The sequence below is a fragment of the Coptis chinensis genome, chromosome 2 (genome assembly GCF_015680905.1).
Source record: "Coptis chinensis isolate HL-2020 chromosome 2, ASM1568090v1, whole genome shotgun sequence".
In the NCBI taxonomy this organism is placed as follows: domain Eukaryota; kingdom Viridiplantae; phylum Streptophyta; class Magnoliopsida; order Ranunculales; family Ranunculaceae; genus Coptis; species Coptis chinensis.
Window position 1 is genome coordinate 1,603,580 of NC_141457.1, and position 17,098 is coordinate 1,620,677.

General features: G+C 44.0%; 2 protein-coding genes across 2 annotated transcripts; one reads left to right on the plus strand and one right to left on the minus strand.

Annotated features, from left to right (window-relative positions):
* Window positions 1-614: 614 nt before the first annotated feature.
* LOC147514310 (S-norcoclaurine synthase 1-like) lies at window positions 615-2,434 on the minus strand. Its single transcript, XM_086594364.1, has 3 exons — window positions 2,261-2,434; window positions 1,108-1,432; window positions 615-1,015 (listed from the first exon to the last, which is right to left on the minus strand). Exons 1-3 carry the CDS (start codon window positions 2,392-2,394, stop codon window positions 776-778), a joined length of 699 nt encoding a protein of 232 aa, XP_086450490.1. The 5' UTR covers window positions 2,395-2,434; the 3' UTR covers window positions 615-775.
* A 5,351-nt stretch (window positions 2,435-7,785) lies between these two features.
* On the plus strand, window positions 7,786-9,481 carry LOC147514311 (uncharacterized). The gene is made up of 2 exons (XM_086588886.1): window positions 7,786-8,067; window positions 8,162-9,481. The coding sequence occupies exons 1-2, from the start codon at window positions 7,786-7,788 to the stop codon at window positions 9,479-9,481; spliced, it is 1,602 nt and encodes a 533-aa protein (XP_086445012.1).
* The last annotated feature ends 7,617 nt before the right edge of the window (window positions 9,482-17,098 follow it).

A 17,098-nucleotide genomic window follows, 5' to 3' on the forward strand; every position in this document is an offset into this window, starting at 1 on the left:
AAACTTTTTATGGTTTTGAGGGGACGGTAACATTCACAGCCATAGACCTGTGGTCAAAATCGGGTAGACAGAGACTCAATGCATTGCTAGCAACATTAAGAATCTCATCCAAAGGCACTGTGCCACAACTCCTAAGAATGTGGTTCTGAAGCTCAGAAGTTTGACAACGGGAAGCCGCAAAAGCAAAAGTAGAGACATCAGTATTTTTATTTTTATTTTTTTTCTCAGTAACTTAACACATCAATATTCTATTTAATTAAAAGAAAGAAGATGACAATTTATCCAAATTCCAAAGTGGGTGTCATCAACAATAGTAGGTATATTTTTGTCAATAGAGCTTAAAAGGTTTTAAGTGGGTTTGGTTATCAATATGGTGGCTGCACATATTACCACCTTATTGGAAAAATGACCCGATCAATATTATTTGTCATTGGAGGTTATTTTAGCGTCACATATGGTTTTTTCGATTATTTTCACTTGGAATCTATCCTAATAGTTGGTTTCAAAACCGGGTCATCCTTAAAGGTAATTTTAACATGAAAATGGGCCTCTAGACCAATTTCTTGAAATATCAAAATCCTAAAATTCCAAAACAATTTTGCTTGAAACAAATGGAGGCGTAATTTGTTAACAACTTCCATATTGAAAAAAAATGGAAAACACTTAATAATCCAAAAGATCAACACACGTGACCAGAAGTTCGAATAGATTTGTCATTTCACATGAGTACATAACTTAATTATAATTTCCTTATAAAAAAAAATAAAAAACTTAATTATAGTTTCATCTTATCCAATAAGCTCTTACCATCAACCTTAATATTACTTGAACGTATCAAGTAATCCTCATAATCGATGGTCTTGTACTTCACACCATTTTCTTTCACAAGATCAGGTAGAAGCCCAGTTTTAGTGCCATATTCTGGGTCATGGAACGCCTCAATTGAGAGGTGTTCCTTGTCCGTGTTAATGACAGCCCTATGCTCAATGCTCTTGTATATCCCATTGCTCATTATCTGCACATGAACAAATGAACGAACAATAGTACATCACAAAGTGATAATTTAAATGACAAAATATTTCCTTTGTTGATTAATAGTTTGAATACCTCAATTACATCACCGATGTTAACGACGAAAGCCCCTAAAATGGGTTTAATTCGAACCCATTTTTCATCTTTCTTGATGTGCAGTCCATTTACTTCATTGACTTGAACCAAAAGAGTTAAGCCAACAGCATCAAAATGTGGAGAAAGTCCCAAAACCTTCTCTGCATGAGGACATGGAGGGTAGTAATTCATCCTCATGGTTTGAATACAGTTCTCAACAGGCTTCATCAATATTTCTGATTCAAGTCCCAAGTTTTTAGCCATCATTCCTGTTAGACACATTGCAACTTTTTGCAGCTCCATTGAGTATTTCTCCATTGTTTCCCTGGAACAAATAAATGTACAAGGTAATTGCCAGAGTAGAACAACAAAATACAGACGGGCTGGGTTGGAACACTTCGGCCCTCAAATTATTTATCCATCAGCCCATATGTGTTGAGAGCCGGCCAATACCTTGAATTCCTAACTCCTTACCTGCTCCTTGGCCCTCTCGAGAGGGGCTTTGGGTCGGGCTTACCTTCTTAGAGCATCTTTAGGAGAGAAACTAAGAAAATACCAAATATTTGAACCAAACCAAATACCAAACCAAAAAAACATCAACCAATTTCAGGAGCGATATCAAATAGTTGACATCAAATGACGCGGTTTTGGATAAACCTCACCGTATAGCCCACGCAGCTTTCGCAAAACCACGCCACAGAAGCCCACCTTAGAAGCCCAAGCCCACGCGGTTTTCTAGAAACCGCACTATGTGTCACACATAAACTTTCTTCTTTCTTCTCTTTTCAAATCTCTCGCGTGGTTTTCACAAAACTGCGTGATTGAAGCCCACACTCTAGCCCAAGCCCATGCGGTGTTCAAAAAACTGCGAGAAAGATTTGATACAGCACCAAAGCAAACACCAAATTTTGGCCGATTTGGTGTTTGCTTTGGTGTTTTTTTAGTGTTTTCATCAACATGTGATTCTCTTGAAGATGAAAAAGCACCAAATTATTGAAAATTTGGTGTTTGATGCTAGGATAGTGTGTCACCTAAAGATGCTCTTAGAATTGGTTTAGCTAGATTTTTTTGTAAATTTAAAGTGAAAAAACAAGCCGGTTATGATTGCTGGAACTCACTAGTTACTAAATTAGTGCAACATATTTATATTCACCTGAATGAAGTGGGACTAGTAGGCCAAAATCTCATGTTTCTTTCCTGAACTGGTTTGGTAATTAGGAAATGCATGTCCGCCCAATCCAGCTTTTGCTCTTCAGACGTAACAAAGGCTTGGCCATAACCTTCCATACCGTTGGGTAGCTGGCTATAAGCGTTCTTCTCCTTGAAAGGAAGTTGATAAAAGGGAAAACGATAGTTTTACCTACGCATAAGGGATGAAACTCAAATGTAAGTAAAACTAAAGCTGATTTACGCTAATGTATCAAAATTTTCTACACTCTCGATGCTATTGTAATAAGTGGAGTAGAGAATTCGTTCCACTCCTAGTTCTTTAGAATTCACGTTAACTACAATAATCAGTCTATCAAAGTCAATGAGAGTAACGATGGAAATTATACTTCGATGGTAAAAATACTAATCAAGATGTTATAAATTAAATTACGGTAATTCAATACTAAATCGGTGATTTAGCTAATCCAATTATTCTAACTTATGTTATGACGATTCAATTCTAAGATGCTAATATGGGAAGGAAATTAGGAGAATTTGATTCCACATTGATTCGACTTAATAAACTAGCATAGAATTTGTTATGAACCTAATCTTTACGTTCTCACATAAGATTTGGTCGTTCTAATCCCTAATTATTCATGGCAATCTCTACCAAATAATAACTAGCATGTGAAGCAATCAAACCCATTCTCATAGTGAACTAATTACTTTCTAGAGTTGAATAGATTATCACAATGATGTCTATACTAACACAATCAAGTTTTCATCAAGGCTTTCTCAAACCCCTTTAATAGAGGTTTAGCCTTGAATCATTATACTATCATTTCTAACACAAGAACAAATAGAACAACTCATTATTGAATAAATGATTAAACTTTATAAATCTAATTTAACAATAGTCTAAGAATTCAACTGAATTTATGAAATGAAAGTGCAACCTTCATTTTCTCAATAACTGAATTTATGAAATGAAATTCAACTGAATTTATGAATTTAATAACTGAATTCAACAGAAGTCGGAAGAAATCCTCAGTGTCAACCTTCATTTTCTCAATCAGTTCTTCTCGTACTCCATGGTTGATCAACTGCTCAAGAAAGTGCATCAAAACTACAGTGTGTTTTGAGAAACGATCGACATTAAGTATAATGTGGCAAATGCGTAACAATGCTGATAGTTAATCAAGACAATTTTACATAATGAAACTACAGTGGGTGTTAGGGGTGGACAATGGGCCGGGTCAGGCTAGCCCGGCCCTAAACATTTAAAAGCCCTTCAGATATTAAGGCCGGGTCAACCTGGCCCTAAAGTCAGCATAGGGTCAGGTCGGGCCGGGTCACAAGTCTAAATCTCAAGCCCTGACCCTACCATAAGCCCTTTTTAAAGGCTTTAGGGTCGGGTTTTAGGGCCGGACCTATATATTTTCTTCGTTTTACAAATGTCATTTTTCAGACAAAGGTTGTTTATTTTGTTTCTATGTTACAAATGTCTGTTATGTATTTCGCTTTAATGGTGTGGACGGAAACTTTTAGTTCTAGACTTGGCTTAGATGTGAATAAAAATATAATTTATAAGAAGTAAGTGGGAAAATAAATTGAGAATAATAAGTTCTAGACTCTGATTTGATGATCAAATGAATAAAGTTTTATTTTTTTATTAGGCTAGTGCTCATTATTCTTCATGGCTGCTAGATAGGTTGACAAATTTTTGCTATATAAAACAAGTTATTGGAAGTACCTTTGGGTGTAAGTGATAAATTACAAAGGACAATGTTATTTTAATTTAAAATATTTAACAAAGAGTTGGACAATTATGGTACTTGTATTTATAGTGAAAATGTAAAACTATAACTAGGGCTTGGTTAGGGCTGAATTAGGGCGGGGCCTATGTTTAAGAACCTTAGCCCTAGCCCTGCCCTAGAAGGCCTTAGGGTCGGGTCGGGTCGGTTAGGGCTGGGTTAGGGTCGTTAGGGCCAAATTCCCACCCCTAGTGCGTGTAGTGGTTGTAGTGGCACAATGTTGGAAGTTGGACCAAGTCAGCGGTACAGGGGATAGGATGCAACATAACGAAGGAAAGGGAGGAGTATGGAATCGTGGCTGTGAAATCTTAGACCGCGACGTGGCATATGTACGATAGGAAGGGGAGCCATGAGATGGGGAGACAGATGGACGGCTCAGAGAGGGGGTGGGAGAGATATAAAAAGAAGAATATGGGAAAAGAGAGGGGGCCGCTGGAAAGAGAAAGAAAAAGGGAATAGTGAGAGAGAGAGAGAAAGAAAAGGAAACAATGAGAAAGATAGAAGAAAAAAGAGAGGTTGAGGTTGAAAGGGTTTTGGTGGTTCATACATTTGGCGCCGTCTGTGGGGAAAGAAAAAAACAAATTATAAATGGCACCAAAGAGAGCAGTGGGTAGACCAAAGAAGGTTATGGTTCAGGAGCCGACGCCGGAGGCGGTGATTGATGAGGAGGAAGAACGAGAAGAGGAGCAAGCAGCGGAAGAAACATGACTGATGCGAGAAGAGATCGAGAGGCTGAGAGAAGAGAACGACGATCTGAGAAGAGAGAAAGAGAAGGCGGAGGAAGAGGCCGGGGAAGAAGGGAGTGAGGGATCCCGAAGATGACGGATCTGGAGAGGAGGAGCCCGGGCCGAATCTTGTCGAAAACCCGGTGGCTGACTTGACCATGGAACAAGTTCAAGAAATGATAGACAATGACAGGGAGGCGAACCGTCAGCAAGCGAGGAGCCACGGTGGAGCGGCTAGTCAGGTGGTGGTGGGGTTGAATCGCAACCCACTAGCAGATGATATATGGGCCTCGTTGGTCCCGAAGCGGTTCGCTTAGTCGAGGTTCGAGAGGTACGATGGCAAAGGAGATCCAGCGGACCACATCCATCATTTCCGGCAACAGATGCCTCTTTGGCAGGAGGCTCGGTATGATGGTATGCGGTGTATGATGTTCCCGGCTAGCCTGAAAGGAGGGGCGTCGGATTGGTACTACAGATTGCCAATAGGGAGCATCAAAAATTTCCAGGAGTTTGAGTAGGCGTTCATAGATCACTTCATACTTCAGAAGAGGCGGGTGGTAGACATTGCGGCTCTATTTAACGTGCGACAAAGGTCTGCAGAATCAGTTAGAGAATTTATGTGCCGGTTCAAGGCTGAGAATCTGAAAGTTGAAAATCTGGACGAGAGGACAACGGTGATAACATTTGATAGAGGCTTGCGTCCGGGAACAGGAGTATACCAATCCGTGGCAAAGAATGAGATCGCGACCTTACACGAGCTGTATTCGAGAGTAGAGAAGTATATAAGATATGAAGACACCATACAGAAGGATTCCAGGAGATCAGGGAAGGCAGTGCTGTCTTTGGAAAACGAACGGGAACACCGGAGGGCAGAGACATCAGAAAAGGAAAGCGGGGGATATTGCGGATACAGAGCACAAGCAGAGGGAAGTCGGCAAGACGCCTGAAAGGAATACAGGGAGAGGAAGCCATACCACGAGATGGAACAAACACCGCTGAATAAACCATTAAGTGAGATCTTACCCCTAATCAAGAATTTTCCGGGGTATGAGGGACCGCAAAGTACACCGATAGAAATACCAGAAAAACCTTTCTGCGCATATCATCAGGTGCGGAATCATGAGACGAATGACTGTTATGCACTAAAATGGCTGGTTCAGAGGATGGTGGAGAAAGGGAGGATGGGAGAGTTTGTGAGAGGCGTCCAGAATGAGAAGGGCATGCCACCTCAGGGAAGAATACTAGGAACCATCAATGTAATTTACAGCGGTGAGGTTCTGAGTCACAAAGCACATAGAGAAAAGATAAGACGGATTGCGAGTATACAACAGATCAATGAGAGAACGGATAGATTGCGGCAAAAAGTGACGGCAGCAGCGGTAAAGGACCGAATTGTATTTAGTAGCGCACCCTTCGGGCAGTAGACTCACCACATGAAGATGCACTGGTCATTACAGTAGCGATGCGAAATTATATGGTGAAAAGGGTGTTGATTGATTGTGGAAGTGCCGTGGATTTGTTATTCAGAGGCGCGTTGGAGGAAATGGGAGTCGATCCGAAGCAGCTACGGCCTTCGTGAACCAATTTGTATGGATTCAATGGGAGTATGACAAAGCCCATGGGGGAACTCTTGTTACCCGTGACAACGGGACCAGTGACGATTTTTGCCCAATTCATGGTGGTAGACTCTGCTTCACAGTATAATGCAATTTTAGGAAGGAGGTGGATTCACGAAATAAAAGTGGTCCCCTCAACGTATTATCAAGTGATACGGTTTCCCACACCTACAGGCATGTACGAGGTCTACAGTGATCAGGTAACTGCCAAGAACAGCCATCAAGGAACGGTGAAGCGGTTGATCCACGGCCCAGAATGAGAGACTTCCAGCCCTAGGAAGAGGCAGACATAACAATTACAGTGTGCCTCGGAGGAGGGGGAGGCGGAGCCGTCAGAGGGACCAAGGACGTTCGATGAGATTGAGGTGGTGAATATTGGAAAAGGGGAAGAAGAGAAGTTCACGTCGATAGGATCCAGTTTGCCAGAGGAGTGGAAGTGTAAGTTGATACAGTTCTTGGCCAAAAATCAAGATGTTTTCGCTTGGACGATAGAGGATGTTATAGGGTTGGACCCTGCATTTGCATGTCACCACTTACACATGAAGGAAGACGCTAAACCAGTGAGGCAAAGGATGCACGACATTCGTCCTAAATATGCCGAGGGAATCCAGGAGGAAGTTGCGAGGCTGAAAGGAGCGGGGATAATCCGAGAAGTTGAGTTCACAGACTGGCTGTCCAACATAGTCGCGGTACCGAAAAAGAATGACAGATTGAGTAGATGAGTTGGTGGATAGAACGACGGGGTTCAAGATATTTTCCTTCATGGATGCATCGATGGGGTACAATCAGGTCGCGATGTACGAGCCAGATCAAGAAAAGACAGCGTTTGTGGTGGAAGGTGATACATACTGCTATACGAGGATGCTGTTTGGTTTAAAGAATGCGGGGGCTACATTCCAGTGTTTGGGTGAGAAAATGTTCGAAAGCAAGATTCGAAAGGGGATTGAGATCTACATAGATGGCATGGTGGAAAAGAGCATGTCAGAAGAGGAACATATAGAGGGTTTAAGAGAGACCTTTGGGATACTACGAAAGTACAACCTGAAGCTGAACCCTGAAAAGTGTACATTCGGGGTGACTACGGGAAAGTTTTTGGGTTACATCGTTACTTATAGGGGAATCGAGGCTAACCCCGAACAAATGAGGGCTTTAGTGGAGATGTCGTCTTCGTAGAATGTCAAGGAAGTACAACGGTTAGCAGGAAGGGTCGCGACTTTAAATAGAGTCATCTCCAAGTCATCTGATAAATGCAGACCGCTGTATAGGTTGTTAAGAAGTACACCGGATTTCATGTGGACCGCGGAGTGTGAGGAGGAATTTCAGGACTTAAAATTATATTTGGGCAAGGCACCTTTATTGTCACGGCCAGAGATGGGGGAGAAGCTGTATCTATATTTGGGAGCCACGGAGTACGCAGTTAGCTCAGTCCTAGTCCGAGTTGTGGACAAGGTGGAGAAACCGGTGTATTTTTGGAGCAAAACATTACTGGATGCAGAAACGCAGTATAGTAGGATTGAGAGGTATGCCTTGGCGTTAGTGTTCTCGACCTTGAAGCTGAAACCCTACTTTGAGGCGCATGTGGTAGTGGTGGTGATGAATTTGCCTCTGAAGCAGGCATTGAAGGCAGAAAAATCTGGTAGAATGTTGAAATGGGTTGTGATGCTAAGTCCCTATGAGATACGATATTAGATAAGAATCGCGGAAAAAACACAAGCGATGGCTGAATTTCTGGCAAAGTTTCCCACAGAGGACCCCACTTGGGGAGAAGAGATGGTCATGGAACCAAAGAAAGAGGGGGGAACCAGACCTACTAGACCTGTGGGATAAGAGGAATGGATGGAGGGTATTTGCAGATGGGTCGACTACAGATACATGTAGCGGCATAGGAGTCGTGTTGGTTACCCTCGATAATGATAGACTAGAGCAAACCATGAAACTAGGATTTGCGGCATCCAGTAATGAAGCAGAATATGAAGCGGTGATAGCGGGATTGAGAATGGCCGAGGATTTGGGAGTGAAGGAACAGACAATATATTCCGATTCAAATTTGGTGGTGTGTCAAGCGAATGGAAGGTTCGCTGCCCAATGCCCCAGAATGGCAAGATATTTGGATGTGCTACACAAACGGTCTGCGAAGTTCACTAAGCTCAGGTTCATCCATTTGGGTTGCGGAGAGAACAGACATGCCGACGCCCTGGCTTACGTAGCTGCCGATATTCCCGGTTCGGAAGAGAGGACAATACGGGTGGGAAGGTTGGAGAAACCGAGCACTGAGGATGCAATAAAGGTTTGTCAGGTCACGGAAGAGACTGAGAGTTGGATGGATCCAATTAAGGGCTTCTTGGCGGGAAAGGAAGTGACAGATAAGAAGGAAAGAAGAAGATGGGAGCAGGCATCTCAGAGATACGTTCTGCTAGAAAGAGAGTTGTATCGAAAAAACTTCAATGGACTGCTGTTAAAATGCTTGGATCTGCGGTTATCATATGAGGTGCTGGCAGAGTTACACGAAGGACACTACGGGAGCCATTCCGCGGGAAGAACTACGGCTCATCGATTGTTAACACAGGGGCATTTCTGGCCTCATATGAAAAAAGATGCAGTGGAGTTTGCTAAGAGATGTGACAAATGTCAGAGGTTTGCCCAGCTGATCTTCGCCCCCGTAGATACATTACATAATGTCTCAAGCCCATGGCCATTCACGATGTGGGCCATGGATATAGTGGGACCGCTACCCATGGCCAGTGGCAAACGGAGGTTCATGCTCGCGGTAACTGATTATTTCACAAAATGGATTGAGGTCGTGCCCTTGCAGCAACTAAAGGAGACACAAGTAGTCAAGTTCTTATGGGAGAATATTATCTGCAGATTTGGACTACCATATGCCATTATAGCAGACAATGAGGTTCAATTCACAGGAGCGAAGGTGGCTGGTTTCTTGAAAGCTTATAAGGTGAAACAGGGGTTCTCGGCCCCTTACAACCCAGAGGGTAACGAACAGGCGGAGTCATCCACCAAAACTATCATGAACAACCTTAAGAGGAAGTTGGAAGATAAGAAGGGGGCGTGAGCAGACGAGCTGAATCATGTACTCTTAGCCTATCGGACCACACCTCGGTCATCCACCCAAGAGACCCCATTCTAGTTGGCTTACGGCGTTCTCACTGAGATGGTGGCAACTACTACACGAACAAAGGCCGTGAAGGAGGGCTCAAACTAGAGAATATTAGCAACGGATCTGAATCTCGCAGAGGAGAGAAGAGACACAGCCTGTATAAAGTTGGAGGAGTACCACTGAAGATTGCAAAGACAGTACAACAAGAGGGTCAAGCCGTGACAATTCCAAATAGGTGATCTGGTGCTCCGACGTGTGACGCCTAGTACCAGGAAGGAGATAGATGGAAAGTTGGGTCCAAATTGGGAGGGACCTTACACCGTGGTGGATATAGGAGGAGTAAGCACCTACAAATTGCGAACACAGGAAGGCAGATTGGTAGAGAAGCTATGGAACGTGAGGATGTTAAAAAGATTTCACACTTGAATGTAATGAAGATCTAGAGCAAGAGTTTGTAGCTGTATGTAAATATATAATACGACGGCACTTTTGAGAAGAGAATATCATGTCTAAGGGCAGCAGTCCAAAATAAACATAGGGTATGGAATCCAAGCATGGAGAGAGACAACAGAGGGGATGAGCCCTTCGCTGACACAAGACCACAATGGAGCCTGGGGTAAGATGAGTTGCCCCAACGAGCTTCTTGAGACCATAGAACCCGCGGAGTGGGATGATCCCTTCGCGGATGAGAGTCACAAACTATACCTGTATAATGGAATTCAAGCATGGAGAGAGACAGCGGAGGGGATGAGCCCTTCGTTGACACAAGAACACGATTAAGCCGGGGGTAAGATGAGTTGCCCCAATGAGCTTCATGAGACCATAGAGCCCGCAGAGTGGGATGAGCCCTTCGCGGAGGAGATACATAAACTACACCTGGGGTATGTAATTTGAGCGTGAAGAGAGACAGCGGAGGGGATGAGCCCTTCGCTGACACAAGACCACAATGGAGCCTGGGGTAAGGTGAGTTGCCCCCAACGAGCTTTATGAGACCATAAAGCCCGCAGAGTGGGATGAGCCCTTCACAGATAAGATATACAATTGACACGTGGGGCATGGAATCCAACTTACACAAGGCCAGAGTCGAGCCTGGGGCAAGATGAGTTACCCCAACTCGCTCCATGAGACCACAGAGACCGCGGAGAGGGCATGGAATACAAGAGTTTCGCGGATGAGAGATACAACTTGCACATGAGGCATGGAATCGAATCATCATGAGGGACAGTGGAAAGAATGAGCCTTTCGCTAATACAATGCACAAATTTAGCATGGGACAAGATGAGGCTCCCAAGGGGCCTCTAGAGATAAGAGGTGCAATTTACACGTGGGACATGGAGATTAGCCTCTATATGGCTAAATAGTCAAACGAAGAGAAAGCGATAGAGCAAGGGCAATAGTTAATTAAGTCAAGGAAGCAAGATCTCAGTAGTGAAGTAGAGTCATGGAAAACTTGGGGATAGAGATAGATCGCAAGTTGAATGAGTAGTAGAATCAAGAGATAAGGAGATAACTAACACACCGGGCGAAATCAAACATTACATTAACGGGAATAATAGCAAAACAAAGAGTGTAGCAAGCATCAACTCAAAGGAGGACAAAAGTATCTTGTTACATAAAGAAGTTCTCTAAAGCAGGGTAGAGGTAGAATCATTAATGAGCGCCTCATCTACAGTATCCTGAGTGGTAGCATCGGTGACCCCTTCAATCGTTTCCTCGACGACCCCTTCAGTAGTCTCCTCGACGACGACCTCTGTGGTCTCGGGGTGGACCGTCGTATAGGTGGACGGTTCGACGGTCGCAAGATGTTTAGGAATGGCTTCTTGGGAAGGCGCTTCTTCTCTCAAGGCACTGGGGGAATCGATCACCGGGGTGGCCAGCCCCTCGGGGAGAAGGCAACCTTCCCGTATGAGTCTCTCGTGTTCTTTTTGAATTTTCTTGGCCACCCTCTTGTCGGCCAGGAGCTTGAAATGGTCGCGGAGTATAGTCATGTCGGCCTGGTGCTGTTGTAGTAAGTCGGTTGAGGCCTCTTTGTGTTTCAAGTTGAGGGCATCCATGGCTTCCTGGTGTTGTTGATTGAGGACATCCAGGTTTAGCTGATGTTGCTGGAGGAGCACCTCCCTTTGATGGCTCAGACGTTCATTGACCTTGTCCATGTACTGGTGGTGAGCTTTCTCTGCGGATCGAAGCTCATCTTGGGCCTGGACCTTGGCCAAATTTGCAGCTGCCAGATATGATTGAAGGCTGGCACAAGTAGAGTTCAGGCCACCGGGGCCATTGAGCTCTTTCTCCAAGGATGCCACCTTGGTCTTGGCACTGTATAGGTCGCGGATCATGAACGAGACATCCAGGCTCACCTAGGATTGAAGAGAAAGAGAGATTTAAAAAAAAAAAATACCCTTTCCCAGTTGGTATACAAGGAAATGCGGTGTTGATCGAACGAACCCCCATCTGCGTACGCTATGTCCTTAGGCAGGTGAGCATGGAAAAAGAGAGAGGAGGCTACAGCTGCATTATCCAAGGCGGAGTCCACAGTATTAACTTAGCGGTTATGCACAGTGAAAATAGGACAAAAGTCCTCTATAGGTGCGAGCTCAGAGGCCGGGCCAGTAGGGGGAATCGGTTCTTTGCCAGACCGGCGTGGATGAAGGGAAGAGTCAGCAGGGTGACGCGGTGAAGTGGTAGCGACAAGTTCTTCGGATGAGGAGGATCGCTGGGTGGTAGGTGTAGGTTCAGTAGATGCTGAGGTCCGCTGCTTTTTGGATGGAGGTTGGTTAGCAGACGCCCGTACCTCGGTAGGGGGAACCTCCCTCACAACATCCTCATCAGAATCACTGTCAAATAGCTTTTGGGTGTGAACATCCATATCTTCAGGAGGGGAGTGGGGGGAAGTGTACTGATCATCCTAGTTAGAGATGGAGCAGTATGAAGGGATGTCTTCGGGAGCAAAGGAGGTGGGAGGATCGTTAGACTCAGGGGAAGCGGGCGAGTGTGCGGAGGTTCGGGGACGTTGGCGACGGATTGTGGAGGCTTGAGACCTTTTCTTTGGAGGAGGAGATGCACGGGGTTTACGCTCCTTAGGAGGCGGAGGACGCTAAAATGGAGCTGAGAAACCGCCTATATCGTGTAAGGCAAGGATTGGTAACAAGGGGGTAGCGGTAGTAGGATGGATGCCCAGGCGGTCGGCTTGAGCCGGTCCAAGTTTACGGAGCTGTTGGAAGATAGGACTCGAGATGCCTGAGTAAATGCGGGACTTGGAGTCTGACCGCCAACCTGAAAAATAGAGAGATACCACGGTTAGAGATAACATGGGTAGTACATCAAGGTAGAAAGGGAGAACCGAGATACACACCGCAGGGTATGAAGGCGACATGGTTAAGAGACAGATCAGAAGGAAGATCCGCGGACAGAAACTGCCCTGATACGTACAACGGGTAGTGGTGCCACACTTTATTCGAGGTGGTAACGCGGATTAGAAAGGTTTGCTTCTGGGGACATACACAAAAGGACTGGTACCCCACACCGACGTCTTTGGTGCTTTTCTTGATATAATATTGAGAGAAGATGTCGCGGCTCGTAATCTTAGGGTCCCGGGTCTTATTATATGAGTTTGCGGCATAAATGACTCTCCAAAAATTCCCTATGCCTTGACAAGGGGGAATATTGAAATGGTTGCATACCTCGGCATCCAGTAGGGTGAGTGGTAGCCGTAAATCGGTGACAATTTGACCCATAGTGACTACAAGATACCCCGGACGTCGGGGAACCAGATGGGGATAGTGTGTGATAGATGGCACGTATTCTAAGGTTATGTTGGTTGGAATGCCATAAGCAGCCCTAATTGCATCCAAATTAGGGCGGTGACACCTAGAGGGGGGTGGCAACAAAGGGAGTTGGCCCCATGAGGTGGATGGGACCGCAGTGGTGGCAATAGGAGGCGGAGACGCCATTCTATGGGACTGAGAAGAGGAAGAATCACCGGTTTCAGAGCCCGACATCGGAAAAGGAGAGGAACAGACGCGAGATACGAACAGACTCAAATATTCAACTCAAACAAAAACAAGCAAAGCCTAGAAAACGTACCGACGAAGGCAAAGAGAGAGAGGTTATGCTTGAGTAGAGAGCCATAGAGATGAAGGAACCGCCAGAAGACCAAGAGAGCGCATGCGAGCCGGAAACAGATTAGAAAGAAGAAAAAAAATGGTGAAGTAGTGGAAGAGCAAAGATAGAGGGGGAAAATGAAATGAGAAAAAGGGAGAAAGAGAGGAGTTTAAATCAAGGAAGGGCAAAAGGGTAATTGTCGGAAGTTGTGGTACTCGAGGAGTCGGGCAGACAGTCCAGCCAGAGTGAGACATGTGGAAGCGCGAGGTACGAGGGGCGCTGCTGAAAACGCGCGTGATGAGTGCAGTCCCATCACACGCAAATCGAGGAAAGGAAACATGTGCGGTGGAAAGAGGATAACAATGAGAGTTCTCATCCCCGGATCCATTAACAGGACGGCGGAGTCGAGAAGGGGCATTTGTAGTGGCACAATGTTGAAAGTTGGACCAAGTCAGCGGTACAGGGGATAGAATCTAACATAACGAAGGAAAAAGAGGAGTATGAAATCGTGGCTGCGAAACCCTAGACCACAACGTGGCATATGTACGGCAGGAAGGGGAGCCATGAGATGGGGAGACAGATGGACGGCTCAGAGAGGGGGTGGGAGAGATAAAAAGAAGAATATGGGAAGAGAGAGGGGCCGCTGGAGAGAGAAAGAAAAGGGAACAGTGAGAAACAGAGAAGAAAAAAGAGAGGTTGAGGTTGAAAGGGTTTTGGTGGTTCATACAGTGGCTGTGGCGGCAAGGTGTGGCCCAAAAGAAGGGTGTTCAATCAGAATCTCCATTTATTGGGATTAATAGCAAGTTTTCCCAGCATAATAGGCACGACTGCACGAGTATATCCGCACCAAAATAGACTTCTCCATGGTGAAATATAGTACTACTACTGTAATCATTATGGCACGTACACTATCTGTCTAGTATAGTGATAGGGTAATTAACATTTCCAATAAAGATTTCAGATGGATTGGAATTCTCAGTGATGATTATTTCTGGATCCCCTATAACGAAGGATACAAATAAATACTCCAATATGGTGGGTTTTGGCGCACATACACCGGAAGAAGCCCCATCAAGGCAATTTGAATAGAACTTTGCAAGTTCATCACAAGCATATTGTTGATCAAGGAGTCCGGATAGATCGATAACTGGGATTTCCAAAGAGTTATCAGTTGGAATTACATCATCATCATGCTCCAACTCAGGTCGAACGTATCGATTGGGTAAGCTTTTCAACTCTTTACCAGCAAGAACTTGGACGTTCTCAACAGGTAATGAACCTCCCACACCAGTAAGATTCTTGCTCATGGTTACACTCGTACTTTTTCTTAATCTCAACTTCCTAGCTAGGTAGAAAGCTCAAAATACTAAAACGGGCACAACAAAGATATAAAATACACGCTTTTAAAACACATGGTTTACTTGCTTTACTACGAAAGAAAACAGAAATACAATACCACGTGATTCACGTGAAAACATAACTACAATAACCAGTACGAAGGATTCACAATTTCACATCCATCATATATACCACGTGAATCTATCTAATAAAACACAATGGTGTGGGTCCCGTAGGGCCTCCATCTAGTGGTTACCATTGTCTTTTCTAAGTTGTGACATGGCTGTTTCAAGCTATCGTAAGTGGTGTGCTATTCTCTAACTTTAGGTACAGTTCCACAATATCATTTTCTTCTATAATATAGGGTAAAAACTTTTAGGTTCTCTTCTCTTTCTTCTCTTCTCAGATCTGCAGCCGCCACTCTCGGACCCATGTCAGGTATGCTACTCTGGTTTGACTCGCAAATGTTGCAAATTCTTGCGAGGATTGTTTCGCAGCTTCATAGGGACACGTTATTTGCTTTGCTTGCAAGAACACATTAATGATATGCTTGTATCAATTATGTCATTTTTGTTGGATGCAGATTGAGACAGCAAATAAGATTACACTTTCTAAGTTTGTTCAAGTCTAATGGCACATCCTGGTCCTATAGATATATTATCCTCAGATAGTGAAAGTGAAATAGAAGTTTGTGTGGAAAATGGAACATCCTTAGCAATGGAATCTGCTGTTACTGGAATTCCCAAGAAGCTTCCATCATGGGCATGAGGGTATCTACTGTGAGCACCCAGTCAAATGGTAGAGTATCAACATTCAAAACTGCTTCATGTTTCATTGTAATGGCTTACTCAAGTATTATGTTGTTGCGTGAATGTGCAGGTTACAATGGGTCATCACAAAATCACCAATTGCCTCAAAGAGTATCTCCTTCGGCGAAATGGCACTCAAATCATAACCACTCTTCACAAGTAAAATTACAGAAACACCCAAGCTCTACCTACAGAGATCATATGACCTTTGTTGATCGTCCAGTAAATGATTTTCATGTTGAGGATGTTGATGGGAGTGTCATCTCTCACCACAAAGACATATGTGAAGAGATGTCTTCCACAATCTCTTCAATCACCTGCATCAACTTCCAAAGCTAAATCTTCAATGGAAAATGGGGGTGTTATTCAGGTTTCTGATGCTCTCAACAAATCTTACCTGCCATTTGCTTCAAATATTATTGATCCCAAAGTTTATCCAAAAGATAATTTAGGCAGGAAAGCCAACGATGTAAGTAGTAGGTACGAACACACTGGAGGTAGGCTCCTACCTTCATCTTTGGCGCATGGAAAGCTTCTTCCCAATGTACAATCTACTGGCTCAAGTGCCCCTGCACATCTTTCTGGAATAGAAGAAAGACCAGAAGAAAATGACGAGAGGATCATCTTTCAAGCTGCATTGTAGGTATACTCTCTGGTCCTTTATAACTGCTGAAAGAGATGGATAAGAATAGATCAATTATTTTGTATTTTCTGCTAGAATTGACATTCCGTGTTATAAGCTGTCGTAATACTTGTATGATGTGATGCATTGATAGAAGTCTGAAATTTGTTGTTGTTCAAGAAATGTTTTACTTGGGATCTGACGTTGTAACTTTGAAAAAAAATTCTTAACTATTTTGCATGTAGTTTCCCTTTTCCAAAATGCTGAGACCGGTTGCCAATTGACTTATTCCACTTTGTCGTGGAACCTTTCTTTCTTACGATTTCTTTGCGTATTCCTTACGATTTCTTTGCGTATTACGAAGCCCAATATTCTTTCTTATGACCGTAGGGAGTGGTGTTACAGCTTCGGGTTTTTTCACCTGGATCGACTTTCATGAACAGATGATTTGGTTTTGAGAGGATTGGATACTTTCTGTCCTTTGTTCACAGGAAAACGTGCATGTTTAAACCAGGACCAAAATGCAATTCTCTTACCATTTCAAATTTTTTCAAGGATTGAAGGTTGCCTCTCTCCAAGGTGCCCTTATTCACCAGGTGTTGTATCCTTGGTTCAGCGTCAGTAATCTTGCCATCTTGGGCAAACATGTCGGATAACGTGCTCCCTTTGTCCTAATATTTTATGATTACAAATCAATTTAGATAA

What these genes read in the sequence shown, in the direction of transcription:
- LOC147514310 (XM_086594364.1), bottom strand. Translation starts at nt 2,394, where the DNA reads ATGGAAGGTTATGGCCAAGCCTTTGTTACGTCTGAAGAGCAAAAGCTG. An exon ending in ACTAGTCCCACTTCATTCAG is followed by an intron (nt 1,433 to 2,260) that starts GTGAATATAAAT and finishes TATTTGTTCCAG; the next exon opens with GGAAACAATGGAGAAATACT. An exon ending in ACATCGGTGATGTAATTGAG is followed by an intron (nt 1,016 to 1,107) that starts GTATTCAAACTA and finishes GTTCATGTGCAG; the next exon opens with ATAATGAGCAATGGGATATA.
- LOC147514311 (XM_086588886.1), top strand. Translation starts at nt 7,786, where the DNA reads ATGGGGGAGAAGCTGTATCTATATTTGGGAGCCACGGAGTACGCAGTT. An exon ending in CTGGTAGAATGTTGAAATGG is followed by an intron (nt 8,068 to 8,161) that starts GTTGTGATGCTA and finishes AGTTTCCCACAG; the next exon opens with AGGACCCCACTTGGGGAGAA.